Raw genomic sequence first — 19301 nt, 5'->3', positions numbered from 1 at the left:
ATCGCTTTTGTTCTGTTGTTGTTGTTTGTTTTGAAACACGCATTATTAGCTAAATTAATCAACAGACAATCTCAGAATTTGCTTCACAAGGTTTTATTCAAATGCAAGGGCAAGGCTGTAAATTAAAAAAAAAAAACTACTTGAATAAATGAAAATGGTAGGACAAAAGGCAAAAAGGTATTCTTGGAACAGTCTGTCAATACACTACGGAGTAAAAACAACTGCAATGTTTAGTTAGTCCATTGTTTTAGGCAATCAATCTGAATTCATTATCACCCCTGAAGCTGATTCATCCCTTTTCTTGTATTTCTCTATTTTCATATTGCACTTCTCAAGTAGCTGACTGGTATCCAGACAAAGGGTCATATAGTCAGCCTGTGTAAATAACAGGTCTAAAGTATAGAGGAAATGCTCAGAAGCAAACGCATCACAAAACAATTTGGCTGGAAATGCTTTGGAAAAAACAAAACAGGACACAAATAAAGCAATGAAATGCAATGCAAAAATTACAGTTCGCTGACAAACAAGCTGCGTTAAGGTTATTTATAGATTTAGGTAAGTGTAAAACAGGTCAGGTCAGTCGGGTGAGAGATAGCTGGCTCAAAGGTGTCGCCTCCTGAGCCCACTTTCCCAAAAGTTTTGAGTATATTGGCCATTTTTAAAGGAGCAACATAAACCTTAGCACTAACATCTTCAGGTCAGGTCTAGTGAAGTCATGTGAGGTCAGAGATAGCTTTGAGTTAGGAGTCAGGTCAGGGTTAGATCCGTCTCATGCTACGTACATGATGAGGGTACCATGGAAGAACATTGTGCTGACAGTTAAAGAAGACATGTACCAGTGCTTCAGGTTTGCTCGGCCAGGAAAATAATAAACCCTCTTAAAGCACTGAGCTTTTTTTCCAAGTTGTGACATATACATCTGTGCCTTTTATTTCTGCATTAGTGTCTCCTTCATGATTAATCTGTGAATGGCTCTCAACTAAAGCACGAGAGAAAAGCTCAAATCTTTGCATCAAAGCTGTTTAAGACAGTGCATGCTGAAGCTCAGTTTATGAATCCACATCTTTTCGTTTCACGTTATGTTAATGTGCATTCCTGTGCTGCTCGGCTCCTCTCGTCACACATATTTAGCTCCTATTCCACAAGTTATTCAGTGCTTTTAAACTTACTCATCTACTGCAGATAAACTGTATGCTTCGTCAGTGACTAAACAACAAAACTGTTACTGTACAGATAAAGTGATTCAGAATTTGTACCATGAAAGTGCTGAAACCATCTCTGAAGAAAAGACACGTCAGAAGAGGCTGTGAGAGGTCTCACTTTGCCTGTAGAATGTCTCTGCACATGTTGGCTGTGAATTTAGTGTGCGAGCCCATGTGTGCATGTTTTCACTTCCAGCACTGTGAGTAACAGACCTCCTACTGTGTGCTTCTGCCCACCGAGTGCAGAGAAAGAAATTAGAAAAGATGCGGTACAACGGAGGAAAGTGAAAAAGATGGCAGAAGAAACCGCATCAATCACGGCCGCCGACTCCACGGCCCACATTGACTCCCCGCAGCGATGAGAGAATCCAACCTCCCACAAACCATCCATCATTCAAACAAGCGTGACCATCCCACATACAAAGTTTGGGAATCACCGACCAGATCTGCCCACACTTCACAAAGACTACTGACACTAACCGTGACCCCCACCTCGCTAAAGAAACCACCGATGACCCCTCGCCTAATCCTCTCCTACTCAAGGTGACCAGCTTCAGATTAGAGATGCTGTTAGATGTGGCGTATAATCATAAACCTACTGTACCCTCTATATCTCCCACCAGCCAGGCCATATGCTGCGTTCGAACAGATGGGCCGATACATATTCCCTCACTCGGTCAGGGGGTGAGAGTCGCCGGAGGTAAAAGCCAGAAGAGGACAAGAGTGGGGGAAGGGCAGAAAGCTGGTGACACAGACTAAAGGATTTAAAGTATTTGTGCAGTGTCTGATTAGAAAAGTGGTCCATATACTGTCTGACACTACCACATATCTACAAGAGACGGGACAACACCAGACGGGCGACATAGTGAGGCTCAGTCAAAACACACTGGTTGATGAAAAAAGATAGCAGAGGTGATTTTTGATGGTTTAACAATGTGGGCGGTAACTTCAGGGATCCAAGTTTGAATCAATGTGCAATCTTCAGTTTGTTTTTCAGCCTTCCACATGCCCCCAAATTTACAACTGCACATTTTGTGTAACGCTCTGAGGTGAGTGGAAAGATCACACAGTTCTAATAACTTCCCGCATTCAGTTTTCAGTTTCTCAAATAAGCGTCAGTGCCGTGTCTGTTCTGTACAGAGCTTATCAACAGTACAAGTGATAATAAAAAAACAAACATGGCATCAGTATAGTCTGATTACAGGAATAAAAACACAGTGATAGACAGTAGAAATAAAAACACCAGTTAACGTCCTTCATGATGGTGAATGTAGTGTGAAAAACAAATGAACAGATTGACCGTAGACCTTTGGAGCATTTGGTGAGTTGGTGATAATCAGTATGACTCTGGCCTTGGCATAGTCACTCGGTACATGTGTGACTGGGCTGTGCGTGCTTGAATGAGTGAGTAACTGCATGTGTTGGTGTGTGTTTATAGTACAGCGCAGCACTCTGCAGTACAGTACAGTACAGTATGTGCAGTGCCAAAGAGTGCAGTCATCTGTGTGTGTTATTTATTGAGCCTTGGACCCTAACTTTCCCAGTCAGGGCCAGCCAGCCCATCATCATCGGAATCAGACTCTGGCGAGGCCTCCTTGATGCGTCGCAGAGCCTCGTGGATGCTCCTGGTCAGCGGGTCAGTGGAGGGCGGGAGATCTCCCTGGTCTTTTCTCTCTTTACAGGGGACACGCCTAAGTTTGACCCCCTTGCGAATCTGAGCCAAGATGCTGTTGGGGTCTTCGTCGCCCTTATTAGCAGACAGGGAGCGCTGGTCGACCTTCCTCAGATGGAAGCTGCCTCTCTTCAGGGAGGCAAGAACCTCGTCCATGGGCGAGCTCACTGCATGGAGGGAGAAGAGAGGAAAACACACTGTGATTGGTCTTTTGTAGTTAGCTAATGTAACAAGCCCTGAAAAAACTATTATGGCACTTAACAGTCTCAGTACCTCTTCTGCTGTGGGAGTCGAACTCTGGAGTCTTCCTCAGCTTTTTCCGAGCGCTCACCAGTTGGCTGCTGTCAAAGAAGCGAGGGATGAATGGGCCGAGTGGAGACAGAGCGAGCTCCTCTGTTGCACTCTTCCCCTCGGCCTTCTGCCCGTAGCGGCCTGGACTCCCAGAAGGCGAAAACTCCTCCTTTGTTGGTGGCGGAGGCGGAGGGGGAGGAGGCGGACGAGGGGAGATAGGGGAGGCCAGCAGTGAGGAGAAGGAGCAGGGAGAGCAGGAGGAGTCTGCAGGACTGGGCACGGGCAGCGGAGGAAGTGACGCTGTGAGGGCCGTGACGGGCTGAGTGGTGAGGGTGGAGCTGGGGCTGGGGTCCGTCTGCACACTGGTGCTCAGGCAGATCGGCTGGCCCTGCGTCTGGACGCAGACCGAGTCCACGCACTCATCCCGTTCACTCACGCTACTCATTTCCATGCTTCTTCCTCGCTCTCTCCTTCTGGTGTGAGCCACACGTAGCCGAGTGGACTTCAGAATCACCTGACCGGGGTACCGCTGGAGAAAGAAACAAGGATAAATAGATCAGTAAGAAATAGGTAAATGTGTTGAGATACTCCATAATAAAGCACGTACTTGCTTGAAAGTGCGAAGTCTGTCCAGAGTTCTCTGCCTCTCCTGACTAACTCTGCTGTTCTTCCTTTCCTCATCATCATCATCTTGATTTTTCAGCTGGAAAATTTGGAGGTTCAGAGGAGGAAAGAGTTACTAATAATGTTTTAATGCATTAAATAATGTGCTGATTTAAAAAAAAAAAAAAAAGCTTCTACCTGTAACATGTGGTGGGGTATAGAGTCCCTGTGGATGGTTTGGCGTCTCTGCTGTTTCTGGGTGTGGTTGGAAACACAGATCTCCTGGAGAAAGGAGGGAGAAACAAAAAACATGAATAACCTGATCCACACAGAATCATGCATTACACCAAAAATAAGACAACTGCTGCAACGAAAACGTCTAGCAAACAAAATGTACTACTTTCCCTGTATTATTATAACCATTTACTGCTATGTGCCTTTATAATTTTTTTGTAAAAATTGAGAGTTTCTGACGTAGCAGAAAATCTGAATGGGATCAGAAATACATTTCTGCCTGTATATTAAACTCAGACAGAAAAGCTGCAAAATACAAACTGAATTCTACATATTGAACTGCAAACTCTGTTGGTATGCAGAATGCAGGAAACACTTCAACAATGGAAGAAAAACAGAGTAAAGGACACACACCCTCTTGTTCCTCAGATAGGAGCGCTTGGCAGTGATGCGCCCCCTTCTTGCCTCCAGCTGTCGAGCGCTGACCTGAAGTCTGTGCAGCTCTTCTCTCTCTGCAGTATTATCCTCTATAATATCGTCTGCACTTTCAAAGGTGTCATAATACACCACTTCGTCCTGACGCTCTGAAAGCACACATAAATAAATAAAAAAATACGGTACATAAATATGTAGCTTTGTGTGGACGCATCTGAACACATCTTTCATTTAATGCACTGCATGATAATTCAAACTGTTGTCTTGCAGACTCATGTGCAGCCAATAGTTTAGAAGTGTTGTGTTAAGTGAATACCTGTCATCTGTCTGCGAATGCTGTCCAGCTGAGCGGTGAGCAGCAGCTCTTCACACTGTAGTATCTCAGCCTGGATGTCATACAGTTGGAGCTGGAGCTCATAGTACTGTGTCTCCATGTGGTCTAAGAGGGCCATCGCATCCTCACTGCTACACAGACTCTGCATCTGAAGGGATGGATTAAAACACTGCAGTTACAAAACAAACTCTGTGTGTTTACATATGTGCATATTTGCTTTATATGATGTCAAAAGTACTTCCACACCTCCTCTCGGAGTGTGTGTTTCTTCTGCTCCAGACAGATCTCCCTGGCTCTCTGGAGCTGCAGGGTTTCCTTGGTGACAGAGTAGCGCAGTCTCTCCATGCGCCCCACCGCCGCCGTCCACGAAGATTTACCAAACTTACGCTGGTCTACTTTCATGCGCTCGTACACCCCTAACACACACAAACAAAGCACGTGTTACAGGTGCATGAGTCAAACTTCCACACAGCAAAACTCATGTGAAACGGAGTCACAAGCACATTCAGTTTTCTCCCCTGGTGCACTGAGTGGGCATATCACCCACTATTGCTTTAATGTGATGACTCAAGTCTCACAGGAGTAAAGGTTTCTTCCAGTAACAGAGAGAGAGAGACATCTATTGGCTACTTCTGGACATTACAATGGCTTTCTTTGCAATCTGCACTTCAAGCCACCAGCTTACTTGATTTTTGCTCTGATAAGTGTCAGATAATAAATGGAGCAGTCAGGGTTGGAGAAAAAACTAAGCAGGAGCACACAATGGAGTAACCCTGCACAGACACAATCTGTTGGCAGAGCTGTTTGATCAATAGGTTGTCCTTGTTTCCTCCTGTCCCTGTCAAAGCATGGCTGTCTGCTGTGCCTCATTAATACAAATCACATTAGCCCTGGGATTCAAAGCACACACAGGTCAATAGCACGCCAATGCTACTACTATGTGTGCGTGTTCACTGTTTGATTATTCAAAGTCACTCCTCTGCTGCTTTATTGACTTGACATTGGCCATGACAGTGATGGCAAATTGTACCTTTCTGGGCTCTGGCAGTGATCTCAAAGTATTTTACTGTAAACTCCTGGATGTTGAGGACGGCCTCCTGAGCTTTCTTCTGCCAGTCAGAGTCCTCCTTTTTTAGAGCGTCAATCCGCCTTGGGCCCAAGTAGTCATTCTCCATGGAAATCTGATGAAAGAGGATATTCTTGTCAACAACTCAGCAGGAGACTGAAATAATTTATTCTGTAATATAAATAAAGTCCAATGAAAGAGTTAGTAGAAAAACTTATTTTTGATAAAATGTATAAATTAGTCTTTAAAATATGTACAACGTGACATACATCTGTGAAATGTGCAATATACACCACTGCCTCATTCACTCTGGTATTTATACTGTATATTTGTAAATAGACTGTTTGCACTATCTTTAAGATTTCTTTGCACTGAAAAGGAGAAGCTCTCCAATTTCATTATACACTGTATAATGACAATAAAGCATATTCTATTCTATTCTATTCTATTCTATTCTATTCTATTCTACAGTATATAGTGTGTTGATATTAAAAAGTGGATCTGCATAGAGTACAAATAGTTTCATGTGAAGGGACAAAAAAATGTAAACACAAAAAGATAAATATTCTTGACTAACACGAGCAGTGACACTGTTTACACACAAAAAATGGGTTCCTATGTACACAGTACAGCTAATGTAATCTCACTGGGCCTTAGAGGCACATTCATAAAACTGCACGCTCAGAAAATAACACAGCGTCTTTATCATGAGGAACAAGATAAGTGATGAATAAACACTGTAACTCGGTGGTTTCAATACAAAAGCAGGCCTGGAGAGGGAGCTACACTCCCAGAAAATGGAAGCACCGGCCACTGTAATGAAAAGTCCTCCTCTCTTTCAGGTGTAGTTTGACCAGTCTGGTTACCAAATGAACATGCATGCAACTGTGCAACCACATTTTTTTTCAAACCACAACTATTGCAAATATGAGAGTCGGCGTTACACGGTCATCAACAAACCCAGCGGTAACAATGCATGGAGATGAAAAAAGCGTTTTCACCATCAAGAGATAAGATAAGATAAGATAAAGATAAAGATAAAGATAAAGTTCTTTATTTCTCCCCACTCCAGGGGAAATTTACATTGTTACAGCAGCAGTTTTATTTACAATATATACAAGGGTGGCAAAATTTTTAACGGAAAAAATAAAAATAAAAATAAAGTTTAAAAGTGCAAAGATGTGCAGTGCAAGAATGTCTGTGCAAATTTTATGGTTTGGGGTGGTAATGATATAGTCCAGTTTATGTTAACATCAGCCAGTGATGCTGATGTTGTAAAGTCTTATAGCAGATGGGATGAAGGACCTGCGATAGAGCTCTTTCTTGCAGGGTGGATGTCTCATTCTGCTGCTGAAGGAGCTGCTTAAAGACCCCACAGTGTCATGCAGTGGGTGAGAGGGATTGTCCATGATGGATGTGAGCTTTGCCAACATCCTCCTCTCACCCACCTCCTCTATGGAGTCCAGGGAACAGTAGGGAACATGTCGAGTCAATGATGCAAAGAATTAAAAATGAAAAATGTCTATAGATGTATCTTTTTGTTCCTCTAGTTACAAAAAAATGGGTTAAACTGATTATTTACATAACAACCAACTAAAGCGGGTAGTATTTCAGCATTACATACTTAATCTGTTAATTCCTGCACTGCAGAACCATCTGAAGACCACTATGAGACACAATTGGAGTATGACTTCACTATTCATCCAGAAACGTACATAGATATGACAATCTTTGATAATTACGTGACTGATCAACATGAAGCAAGGCTGATTAAAAATCGGGAAAAAGTCAAAATCAAAATAAAATCTGTTGAATGTACAAGATGAACACAAAACGCACCTCTGCAGCACACGAGTGAAAAAGCAAACAGCAAAGGTTACAGAGCTGCACAGCGCCCGTCTGACCCTAAGTAACCTTGCTGCAGCGCCACTCACACTGCTCTACTCAGCAGTGCACCAGTATCATTTGCCACTGCAATTTTCTGATGTCTGGGTGCCAGCACTCATTCCTGTAATCTTTTTTTTTTGTTTTTTGTTGTTGTTGCAATCCTCTACATTGTTTAATTTTAGAATAGCTGGCTGTGGATTTGATAATTTGTGCTCCTGTAACTCTTAGTGGATCAAGCTGTTATATAAAAACCTAACAGCTAATGATGAGCAATCACTTGCTAATTTCACTGTCTGGTCATTTCGTGCCCTTGTGAATACGCATAATTCGAGGATAGAAGGAAACATTTTACTAGAACATCCCAGACACTAGGATGATGCTACTCTCTGACAACATGCTGCCTCAGTTAAAAATGCTGTATTCATTATTGTCACACATGTATCAAAATCAACTTTAGCTTTCGCCAAAACTCAGCCACACTTTCATTACTGACCATCAAAGGAAATTTCACTTACTTCTTTTTCCTTTAGGATTAAATTCCAATCTTAACTCGTAATTTGACACTACCACTTTTGCCCCACAGAGTCTTTTTTCCAGGCTCACATATTACCGTAATCTTATACCTCCTGGCATTTCCTTTCCTCTCTCTTTAATTCTTTTCACTAACAACAGTGCATTGGATTTAGTATTGAGGATGCACTTTAATATCAAATACCACTGTACAACAAGGAATAAAAAATTACCAAGGGAAAAAAAGGTAATGAGAATTAGTGGCTCTAAATATATGAACAACTGATAGGAGTTACAAGATTAAGCTGCCTGTATTGTCTGAATCCAGTGACCTGAGTACAAAACTTGGCCAAACTTAGAGAAAGATTTCACAATATATTCAAGTTTTAGTGAAACAAATATGGATCAAAGACTAATGCTACATATTGACCCACTGAGAATTCTTATTGTTCATTCATCCTAATGTGTAAGACCTTCGTAAACTAAGATAAATGTGTACTTAGCCACATACTGTACAGTCATATTCCTCATATTAAGGCTACACGCTGTCATTACGGGTACTGCTGGTTACACACTGAGAAACACACAAGTTGTAAGACCATATCTTTTTGATAACTCGCAGACAAAATGACAAACTGTTGACAAATCTCGAGAAAACTTTTGAAACAAACACTCTCAGACAATCCGAAAGTAAATAAAACATGCTTCCTGGATAAATATTTCATGGAGAGTGCAAAATTATTTTGTCAACCTTGTTATTCTTGTCTGGATATTCAAGAGTACAAACTGCTTGAATGAATAAATGAAGCTGTGATCCATCACATGCACACATTAGCTGATGTACGATGAAAAATAAACTAGTTTAATCTGAGGAGTTTAGGTGAGTTTGTGCCAAATTAATCAATAACACTAGGTCATTTCAAAGTGGAAATAGTAATGAATGACAGAATTTGAAAGTATAACACAAAGAAGTGATCAGCAAAAGGAAAGGCACGCTGTGCTCCAGCTACAGACACTATAGGCCATAAATAGACCTGAACATATGAGGTTCACACTACCCTCTCACCTCCTCCTGCCAGCAGGAGGTTCCATGGTGTAATGGTTAGCACTCTGGACTCTGAATCCAGCGATCCGAGTTCAAATCTCGGTGGGACCTGCTTTTTCTGCACTATTTTTCTCTTCCTCCTTTCTGGAAAACCTCTCAGGGCCCCCTTGTGCTGACATGTTTGTGTGCAAACCGCATAGAAGCAGAAAGGAAGAGAGTCTGCTGTGGAAAAAACAACTGTGGTGAAGAAGTGATTAGAGAGTAAAAGCAAACATTGACTGTCAACTCTGACCAACTACAAACATAGTGGCTCAAAGCTGAAAGTAGTTTCATGTTCGTGGGAGAAACGAACTTTTTAGGGTGTTATCTGTCTCACTAATCTCGTACACTAATACATGAGTTATTCTACTCTATTGCCAAATGATTTTACTCAGATTAATAAAGTACATAACATGCTGCTTACATGACTGTGCTTTGTAGACACTGGAGGTTCTCAGTTTCCCAGAACTTTGAGTACATTTACTCAGCCACGCTTAAACTGAAGAGCTTAACTTTGCCCTCCATCTTTCCATTTGTGCTGCATGTCTGCTGATACCACAGTGTCAGCACCAGCCTGTACCTGCAGTAAACCTATAGGACCACACACTACATGATTTATTCATGTCTCTGTGAGACTACGGCAAATTGGAGAGCCATTCCAGCTGACAGCATGTCACTCAAGCCCCACCTGCCACATCTCAGAAGTATTTCAGATATTGTGGAAAATGGATAAAACTGAGGGGATGGTGTTCACAGCGAAGGTTGGGGAAAACTGTGTTTTATTTTTTGATGGATGTCATGTGGTAATGTGATACCGAAGTCTTCTCACTGCTGATGTGCTGTGTATGAGTCACAGGGCTAAATATAAATGCGCCTCAGCACTGCAATGATTGAACAAAGCCTGTCCACCATTTATCCATTCACCAGCCTCCGTCTTCCTTTTGCAATTAGATAGATTTCACTCCCCTCCCACTGCATTGCATCTTATCAGAATATACAAGACAATTTTTCTTCCAAATGATGCGCTTGTCTCTCATTCTGTTGGTATCCCCGGTTTTGGATCTGTATGTTTCTGATCTGCTGATACTGGCCTCATCGACTGGCCCAGAGTCTACTGTAATCTTGTTTGTGGTTTCTCACTGCTCAAATTTTCTCTTCTCGCTCAGGCCAACCGGTTGAGGCAGATGGTCGCCCTCCCTGAGCCTGGATCTGCTGCAGATTTCTTCCTGTTAAAAGGGAATTTTCCAGGCACCCCGATAGATTGACCGGTTGAGCAGGTGACCCATGAACAGAGGCTATAGTCACCAACGCAGTGGCCTGGGTTCGATTCCAGCTTACGGCTCTTACTGCATGTCTTTCCCCCATTCTTCTCTCTACTTTTGTATCTGTCTCTCAACTATGTCTATCTAATAAAGCTATCAAAAGGCCAAAAAATCCTCAGTGGGTTTCTCTCTGGAATATTGTACTCCTTAAAGTGCCCTTAGATTACCATTTGTACTTTTTAATTCTTTCAATCATATATGTTTGCCTTGTTCATCCTTTATCTCAAATTGAAAACACTTCAGGTCAACTTCTGTTGTTTTTAAATGTTTTGTATGAATAAAGGTGACTGACTTACATAATACATCATAGTCAAACATGCACAAACATGCTGATGCACAAACACACACACACACACACACACACACACACACACACACACACACACACACACACACACACACACACACACACACACACACACACACACACACACACACACTCACACACACAGAGCAGGTTCTATTTTAAGACACATGAGAATTTCCTGTGACCATCAATTGTGTTTTAGGACCTTTCCACATCAGTCCCGTAGAGAAAAAAACTGAATCCACTCCCGAGTACATAGTAGCCAGCTTCCCACCTATTCTATCTAAGCAGAGGTGGGAAAACTATGATCACTGGTGATAAGATGCTAAAAACAGATTCAAAAGAGAGTGTTTTTCCACCAGCTAGTTGTTAAAATACTAACATCTAGATCATATTTCACCCAGAAGGGACAGTGCCCACGACCCAGTTAATGCTAAACCCCATCCTAAGCTACTAAGCTACCCAGCTGTTGGGGAGTTTGTAAGCTGTAGCCCCTAAACAATTGTGCATACATGTTAAAGCAGTAACTCTTCTCATCATAATGTTCTGGAAGCACCTTCTGGGCAGAATTCAGCCTATATAGTCAAATGTCTATGACATTTTATTTTTAAAATTAAACACATAAAAGTGACATCTTCATGTAAACCACATTTCAGGTATTTGGAAAAAATGCCTTCATGCTAATCAATGTCGTCTCTTGTTTAATCTATAACTGAACAAATGATCAGAAATGATAAAACAAGTTTGTGTTTTGAGACACTTTGATGAATGTCATGATCACATTTTAGAGGGCAAAGAAGATGGAAAAATAAGGTCTTGGTTGCTCACACCAAATATCACCCAGTTTAAAACTAGAAATCAATGTTTATATCCCAGTTTGTGCTCACTGGGCAGAATCTCAATAACCCCTGCAGTTCAAAAACCCACACCGTTCACATGACCCACATTAATAGATCCTAACTAACATTTTAGTCATGTTGTCCATGTTGTTTTCTCCTAGTTGGATGTGATAAGTGATGTGCATGTTTTTTCACGACTGAAATCGAGTGGTCATCTGCGTTTATGTGTGTGAGGATAGTGACTTAAAGGACTTGGTTCAACATCAGACAGAAGATCGGTTTAGGTGACAAATTCTCCTAAAATGTCTTTCTTACCTTGATCTGCTGTCTGCGTAGCATCGCTAGCTCCCTCATGTCTCTGAAGGGCTGCAGAAGGTACTGATACAGCTGTGTGGAGGCCTCCAGCAGACCTCCATAGGCCTGGTCTTCTTCCTCATAAAGCTCCAACAGCTCCACCATGCTGTCCATGGCCCTGTGCTTCTCCAGCAGCTGCGTCACAAACACAAAAGAGGTTGCTTTTGTTATTGCTGGCATACAAACACTTTTCAAAACATCAGAACAAATGAGTGAGACCTTGATAATAAGGCATTTGCAATTATCCATATAAAATGTGGTGGGGGAAGGGAGCTTACAAAACATCCGAAAAAACAAAAATAAAGCACCTTGATTGAAAAAAATCTATTTTTATTAAATGGAAAAATTGCCTATTGTGCAGATGGCAAACATACTGTAGTTGTGATACAATCTGATGAGAGTTTTCCAACTCAAATCATAAATCTAAAAAAGTGAGAAGAACTTACTTATGCAAATCTTTTAGTGCCACTCGCCAATAAGTAAAATCTTGCATCTCATTATGAGAATGTAAGGATGCTTTGTGTAACTGTAAATAATAGGAGTATATCTGAGTGCAGTCTCTCAGAGCACAACTAACTGAGCAGAGTCATTTCTGCTGCTGGGAATAGGATCAATACACACACACATTTTCACCAGACTGAACAATCCTGTAGGCTACCAGCAAACACTAAAATAGACATTAACTCAGCCCTCAAATGGAGTGGGAGGATCAATAGGCCAGTGTGTGTGTGTGTGTGTGCGTGCGTGTGTGTGTGTGTGTGTGTGTGTGTGTGTGTGTACATGTGTGTGATATCCTACAGCCAATGTTTTTGAATGAACTACAGAGTTCTGTCACTGCAGATGGAAAAGGTCAGACTGTGATAAAGAGATGATTAAGACCAGTAGCTCTTCTTAAATGTTCAGGATGAAAACATATTAAGCTTTTTACTTAAAAGTCTCCATCTGATTTATTGTCAAGATCATAGGTCCGGAACTATTGGTGATAATAAAATAACACTTTTAGCTTTAAAGCAACATATCCAAGTTGAAGACAGTCAAGATGGTGAAAATACATTTGAGGATAGTTGGAGAAATGGCACTGTTTGCCTGCAGTCACTTGCATCAGTGTGACCTCTGACCTCCGATGTGTGATTACACCACATACGTCACATCTCTCGTGATTACGTAAGTACAAATTATGGGCAGTTAGTCCATATTTATCTATGACCCAGACGTTTTCTTACATTTACATGAGCTGTAGAAATAGTGTGTTGGAGAAAATGTGTCACATTCTGTTTCTGCAATTTAGGAGCCAATGCACAACACTCTATCCAGCGGTTAACATCACCATGACAACTACGTCAAGGAAGGGAAGTAAGGCACATTAAAACCACATTCATCTGGACAGAGGACTACTGTGAATAACCTCCCGCTACATTGTATATTCAACATCACTGACAATTTATTGATAAGTAGAAAATGTATCCCACATTACTACATAGCGTACTGTTTTTAAACCCTGAGGCATGGGGCAGGTCTTGCTGTTCAGTTCATGTGTGGAAACAAACTGTAAACTGACAAACACTTATTGAAACAATTGGAGCAAATTAGCTCTGGCTGCTTGGTGCATATTCTGTGAGACCGATGACTCTGCTGTTTGATGTTTTTTTTCTCAGGAAGGGCAGTAAGTCACCGCTTCCTGTGTCTGGCTTTCTATCTTTTCTATCGTGAGTGTGTGTTTTCTGAACTGTGCGAATGGGAGTGGGTGTGGGACTGACTGGGTGGAATGACATGTGGATTGTTCGTCTATGTTACTCACAGCCTCTTTTCACTGCCAAAAGCAGCGCAGAGAGGAAACGCCTTGAACATTGAATCATATAAACACATCAGTATAAAAGCATTTTAACTCACTTCTGCAATGACAGTGAGCATACACACAGACATATAATCACAGTGCGACCTTGCTGTCCTTACAGTACTCATGAAATTATAAACAGTGATGGCTCAATGCTAAAACATGCTACTACATTGATACTACACATGCAGTCATTGGCATAGTGTCAAAACTATATGAAAGATCCCAAAATGTAGGCTTGTTTCGCATTTGTGCTGTTGTTACTCCGCCAAGGAACAGCGGAGTTATGTGACATCACATACCTCCGTACGTTTGTCCGTCTGTTTGTCTGTCTGTTAGCAACATTACTCAAAAACGAAATAACGGATTTGGATGAAATTTTCAGGGAAGATCAGAAATGACACAAGGACCATCTCATTAGATTTTGGCAGTGCTGCGGCTTAGAGTCTGGATCCACGAAGTTGTTGAAGATTTTTTCATTGCGAGATAGCGGCACAGCGTCACTGCAACTATGACAACAAGTGAACACTACGTCAGCTGCCTGCTGACGATTACATGATTGTGATCCTACTACAAATCCACCGCTGTGGACTTATCGGGACTTATCCATTAGAAATGATACAAGGAACAATTTATTAAATTGTAGGGGTGTTTCCAAGTCCCATCAATTCCCGCCACCCGCTACATATTTAGGTCATGCAATTCGGTATCCGTACATAACGTACACATGCGTAACACACACCTGTGCTCAGCACAAGTCATTTTGTTTGTGGGCACATCTATATTAAATGGTCACATTGTAGGGTGCCGAGATTTCTGCCACACATTTTTTCAAGATTTCAGCCATCGGAAATGATACGCATTTTTCCCTGCGGCCAAAAAGACAGGAATCATACAGAAGTGTAAAAGAATAAAACTGAGTGATAAAAATATTGAATTGATGTCGGACAGCATTACTATTAGACCTGTAGCATCAGCATTCAAAAGCAGTACTTATAAACACATGCTTCGTTCATCATATCTAAAGAACCCCTTAACTATTCCAGTCAGAGCCAACCTTTCAATCAATCAGCAAAGGACATGCAGCGTCACTGCAAAGGGGTGACAATCTGTCGGCTTGTTGGAAGACTGCATGTTGTCGTACCCTCTGCATTGTTTGGATTCCCATAATCCTTCACTCTGCATACATGAAGAGTTACACAAACCACCATAAATGCCAGATCAGAAATCCTCCTTCAAAAGGCAGCTTCTTTTCCTATGAAAACTGTTTATCTTCAGTCTATAATTGAATGTAAACCTATCATTCAAACTACCAATATCCAGTAATTCACTGTTTAGTTGAGTTTTCTAATTACTTGAGGCAGTTAGAAGCAACACTGCAGCATTCACAATGAATACAAGTATGTTAGAAGAAACGGTTCAACTGAAATATCTTTTTCTTGGCCAATACTACATGTATTTGAAAGAAATCGATTCCATAAATACAGGTAACACGCAGAGTGGATCTACCGTCCGCTGTGAAGGCAGGGAGTAATGCAGCGATGGAAATAATTGAAAACTCTTCCATTAAAGGTCCGTCTCGCCTGGTCTCTCAGAGGACTTCTTGCACTCTCCAGCTCCACTAGTCAAGGATGCATTAATCTAACACCATTGATTAGTAGGACAATGTGAGAGCCAGTGAGCATCAATAGAATGTCTGTTTATATTAAGAGCAGTTAATCAATCACTAGCTGCTGCTGGTGTGTAAGATGAGCAGGCCTGGAGTGTGCGGTGTCCGGAGCACATCTCAGAGTCTGCATCAGGGATACATTTAAATTTGGTGCAAGTGTTTGATAACATTATATACATGCAGAAGTATCTTGCTGAAAATTTGCATTATATAATTTGATGACATCTTTTCTAGCTTTGTATGAAACACTGAACTCATATTCACTACCATATGTGGGTCGTACTAAAGATTCTAAAAATTAGTAAGTGCAGCAACTTTTATACATCCATACATGATTATCATGGTCTCAATATACTTTTTCCAAATTTTCTGAAATATCAGCCACATAAATAAACTCTTAGATTTTTATTTTTTTTTGCTAAACAGGACAAGTGCTTTTTCACTCTCTTCTGAGCCACAATATAATGACAAGATGTGTATTCTTGAATATCTGGAGGCTTATTTGTTTGAATAAATATACTGTTTTCTATATAAATTTGCTGAAAGTAGTGTCTGGTTCTGATGAAACATCATGCATTTCCAGGTCTACATTCTCCCAACAAAGGAACAACAACAAAAAAAAACCAATCTGATGTTTAACGTGATGCTAGGGTTAAGTGACTATTTGGTGATTTTACTCTCATTAAGGGCACTAATTAAATGTTGACAGGAGGTAAAGTCATGGTAGCAGACACAGATTGTGCACATTATTTCAACAAGCCAATTCTAAAAGGAAAGAAGTGCTAGAGCTGTGTTTTGTGTGTGTGCACTTGACTCCCTCAGCTGTGTAAGCAGCAGACAGCGGCCATGCTGAGGGTATAATATTCCACAGAGGACGTGCTTACAATGGCAACCCAGTTTTAGAAAATCTTCTCTTGCTGGCTGGCAAGAGGAACTGGTCTGTCCACCATGTTTTACAGATACTGCTTTCGTAGGGTTGAAAGAAGCCAGCTATCAGCTATCAGTGCAAAGTTACTGGCTGAATATTTTTGTCTCAAATGTGTTGGTGGCCTCTTTTTCTCACAGAATTCACTTTAGATCATGCACGCAATACAGCTCGGATTTTATAGCTTGATTTCTCCGTGCACACACTGATGTTAATCTGCACTGCATAGAATAAAATCTCACTGCAGGTTGCTGATTAGGCAGCTGCTCAGTTGTATCATTTATGTTATATTATGCATGGCCTGGATGGGCCACACATTTCAGCAGCATTCAGCTGTCAAAAATGCTGTCATCCTAAGCTTTCTTCTGTTCTGTTTATGTGACTTATGAAGGTCACCAGGGCAGAGTCCTGCTTCAGACATCTTTGTATACTTAGTCTGTGCAAGTGTACTGTATCTTTGTGTACTTAAGTGGGTTATTTAACATTAAGTACGCCTATTAAATATTCATCTACCTGAGATTAATGGCTAGTGAATCACACTTCCTCACTGCCATGCTGGTGTATAGCAGAGCCTAAAGGAAGTCCATTTGGTCAGCTCTGTTGTGCTATTCCAGATGTGCAGACTCATGCAAATAGAAGTAGTTAGGTCACTGGGAGGATCAGTAAATGTCTCACCTCTTGCAGATGTTTTGTTGCACGGTTGAGGGTCTCCTCGTACCCGGACTGCCTCAGCTCGCTCAGGCTCTCATAGTACTCATCCGGATCGTCGTTTTCTGTAAACAGGACCTGAGACAGGATCTTCCATCCGCAGGTGTCCAGCGCGTGACCCAGGTACACCTGTAAACTGTAGCACAGCTCGTCCATCTCCGTCTCGGGGACTTCTGCCGGGCCGAACAGCACCGTCCACATCCCGGCCGGTTCCTCGGGGAACACCGGCAGGCAGGGCTCCAGCACCGAGTTGACCGAGCAGAGCTGCTGGTGGACCGCACGGAGGTCCTGGAAGGAGAAGAGTCCGGCCCAGCTGCAGTCCTCCCGGCTCAGGCTGTCCAGCTCCTCCAGGTCCAGGCAGTCCAGGGAGGGAGACAGCTCCTCTCTGTCGGTGTCCGGGGTGACGGTTTGTATTTTGACGGGGCTCGGTTTCGGTGTCACAGTCTTGGTTTTGGGGCTGCATCCTTTAGCCTCGCCTGCTTTGCTAGGGCTCCTGGAGACTTTAACTGGACTTTCGGGCCATTTTGTTTTGTCTCCATCCACACTGGTCGCCTCCAGCGGCGGGTCTCTACCGAAGCTTCTCCTCTGAACCGTCCTGTTGTGACACGTAATGGCAAATTTACCCTCCACCTCATTCCAGGCGACGATAAACACAAATTTATGCTTCTCCTTCTCCTCAAACGCATTCGGGCGCACGGCTACCCAGCCCGACTCCAAATTATCCTCCATTGTGAAGGACATTTCCGCAAAGTGATGAAAAACGGCCAACAAAAAAAGCGACTCGTTGCTGTTAGGATGCAGTTAAAACGGTTACGGCGTCAAAACAACCAGACGGGTTTCTCTCCCGGGATATTTCGCCTCAGGGGCTCTCCTCCTTCGCTCAAGCGGATGGATTTGGAGCAGTGCGGTGTCATTTCCCATCTCTGGCCCACCTGCTTCCAGCTCGGATGTCTGCCCGCCCGTCCCAGCCTCCTGCCGCCGCTAGCTTCGTCATTTAGCCCTCCGACCGACGGAGGCTCCGAACAGGCGGCCGAGTGTTCAGCGGTACGACGGTCGATGATCCGCCTGTCAGCTGCGCTCCGTTATTCTCGATGTGTCGCCTCCAGACCTCCCGACCGATCATGAAGTAGCAGCAGCCTCCAACGGCTCCGTACATCCTTCAGACACCGCAGTCTGGGGCCACGCAGCGCGTTTGTCCCGTCGTGTTGTCACAGAGGTTAGCATCGTCTCCAAACTCACAACATGACCATGTTTTCTTCTTCGTTTGCCCAACAAGAGCACATAAGCAAAATGGTGCTGCCTTCACGGGCTGCGAGGAACGTCGGAATTCTTAAGTAAACCGACGTCAAATCAAATTCGAAGACGAGTCTGTAGCTTTTATTGCGAAAACGTGATTCTGCATGCATATCTACAAAGAAAAAGCCGTCTCTTTTAAGTTTGTCACGCCATTAGAAGTTGGTATGGCTTGACTATCACTAGCATTGTGTTGCTACTGCAAAATCTCAATTAATATGAAACACAATCAACCCGCATTCGAACAAAGCAAGGCAAAGAGCAGACCCAGAAGGTTCTGTTTTGAAAGCATTTGAAGGCAACATCTCCACTTCAGCAGAGCGCGTAGGGGCGTGCTGACGTTTAGGGTTGACCAGTGTGGGATGTTTTCTTCAAGTAGGTCTGTAGCTGCTGCATCAAGAGCAACAATACCAATGCAGCTCTTTTTCTAAACTTAAAGTATTATTATTATTTTAATAAATATCTGCAAAATTTCTATAATGAAAGATCCCAAATTGTGCACCTTTCAGCAAATTAATGAAAGTCTCACAGAGTGTTTTCAATTGTTCTGTGTAAAATACTGCACAGATGGTTAGTGTCACCATGACTGTACTCCTACTGGCTTCCTGGCCCTGTTCTAAGGGACTGTTTCCATATCCATAGCGTTAAATGTAGCTGGGTGACTGCTGTCCACACCCCATTCAGAAAGAAGATGCTGTCTGTGTCTGTGATTGACAGTGTGGAGCAATAGCA

The 19301-nt window shown here is 42.5% G+C and overlaps 1 protein-coding gene and 1 non-coding gene across 2 annotated transcripts; one reads left to right on the top strand and one right to left on the bottom strand.

The window, feature by feature from the left end:
* Positions 1-77: 77 nt before the first annotated feature.
* LOC111581617 (junction-mediating and -regulatory protein-like) lies at positions 78-18811 on the bottom strand. The gene is made up of 10 exons (XM_023289861.3): positions 17244-18811; positions 12102-12275; positions 5802-5952; positions 5018-5187; positions 4754-4919; positions 4417-4586; positions 3967-4050; positions 3773-3868; positions 3148-3694; positions 78-3041 (listed from the first exon to the last, which is right to left on the bottom strand). The coding sequence occupies exons 1-10, from the start codon at positions 18015-18017 to the stop codon at positions 2734-2736; spliced, it is 2640 nt and encodes an 879-aa protein (XP_023145629.2). The 5' UTR covers positions 18018-18811; the 3' UTR covers positions 78-2733.
* trnaq-cug (transfer RNA glutamine (anticodon CUG)) lies at positions 9319-9390 on the top strand. Its single transcript has one exon. It is a non-coding gene; the product is annotated as a tRNA-Gln (tRNA).
* Positions 18812-19301: the final 490 nt, after the last annotated feature.

This window comes from Amphiprion ocellaris, chromosome 6 (assembly GCF_022539595.1).
Source record: "Amphiprion ocellaris isolate individual 3 ecotype Okinawa chromosome 6, ASM2253959v1, whole genome shotgun sequence".
Taxonomy (NCBI): Eukaryota; Metazoa; Chordata; class Actinopteri; family Pomacentridae; genus Amphiprion; species Amphiprion ocellaris.
Note: the sequence above shows the minus strand (reverse complement) of the source record. Positions and strands in the feature narration are given on the sequence as shown.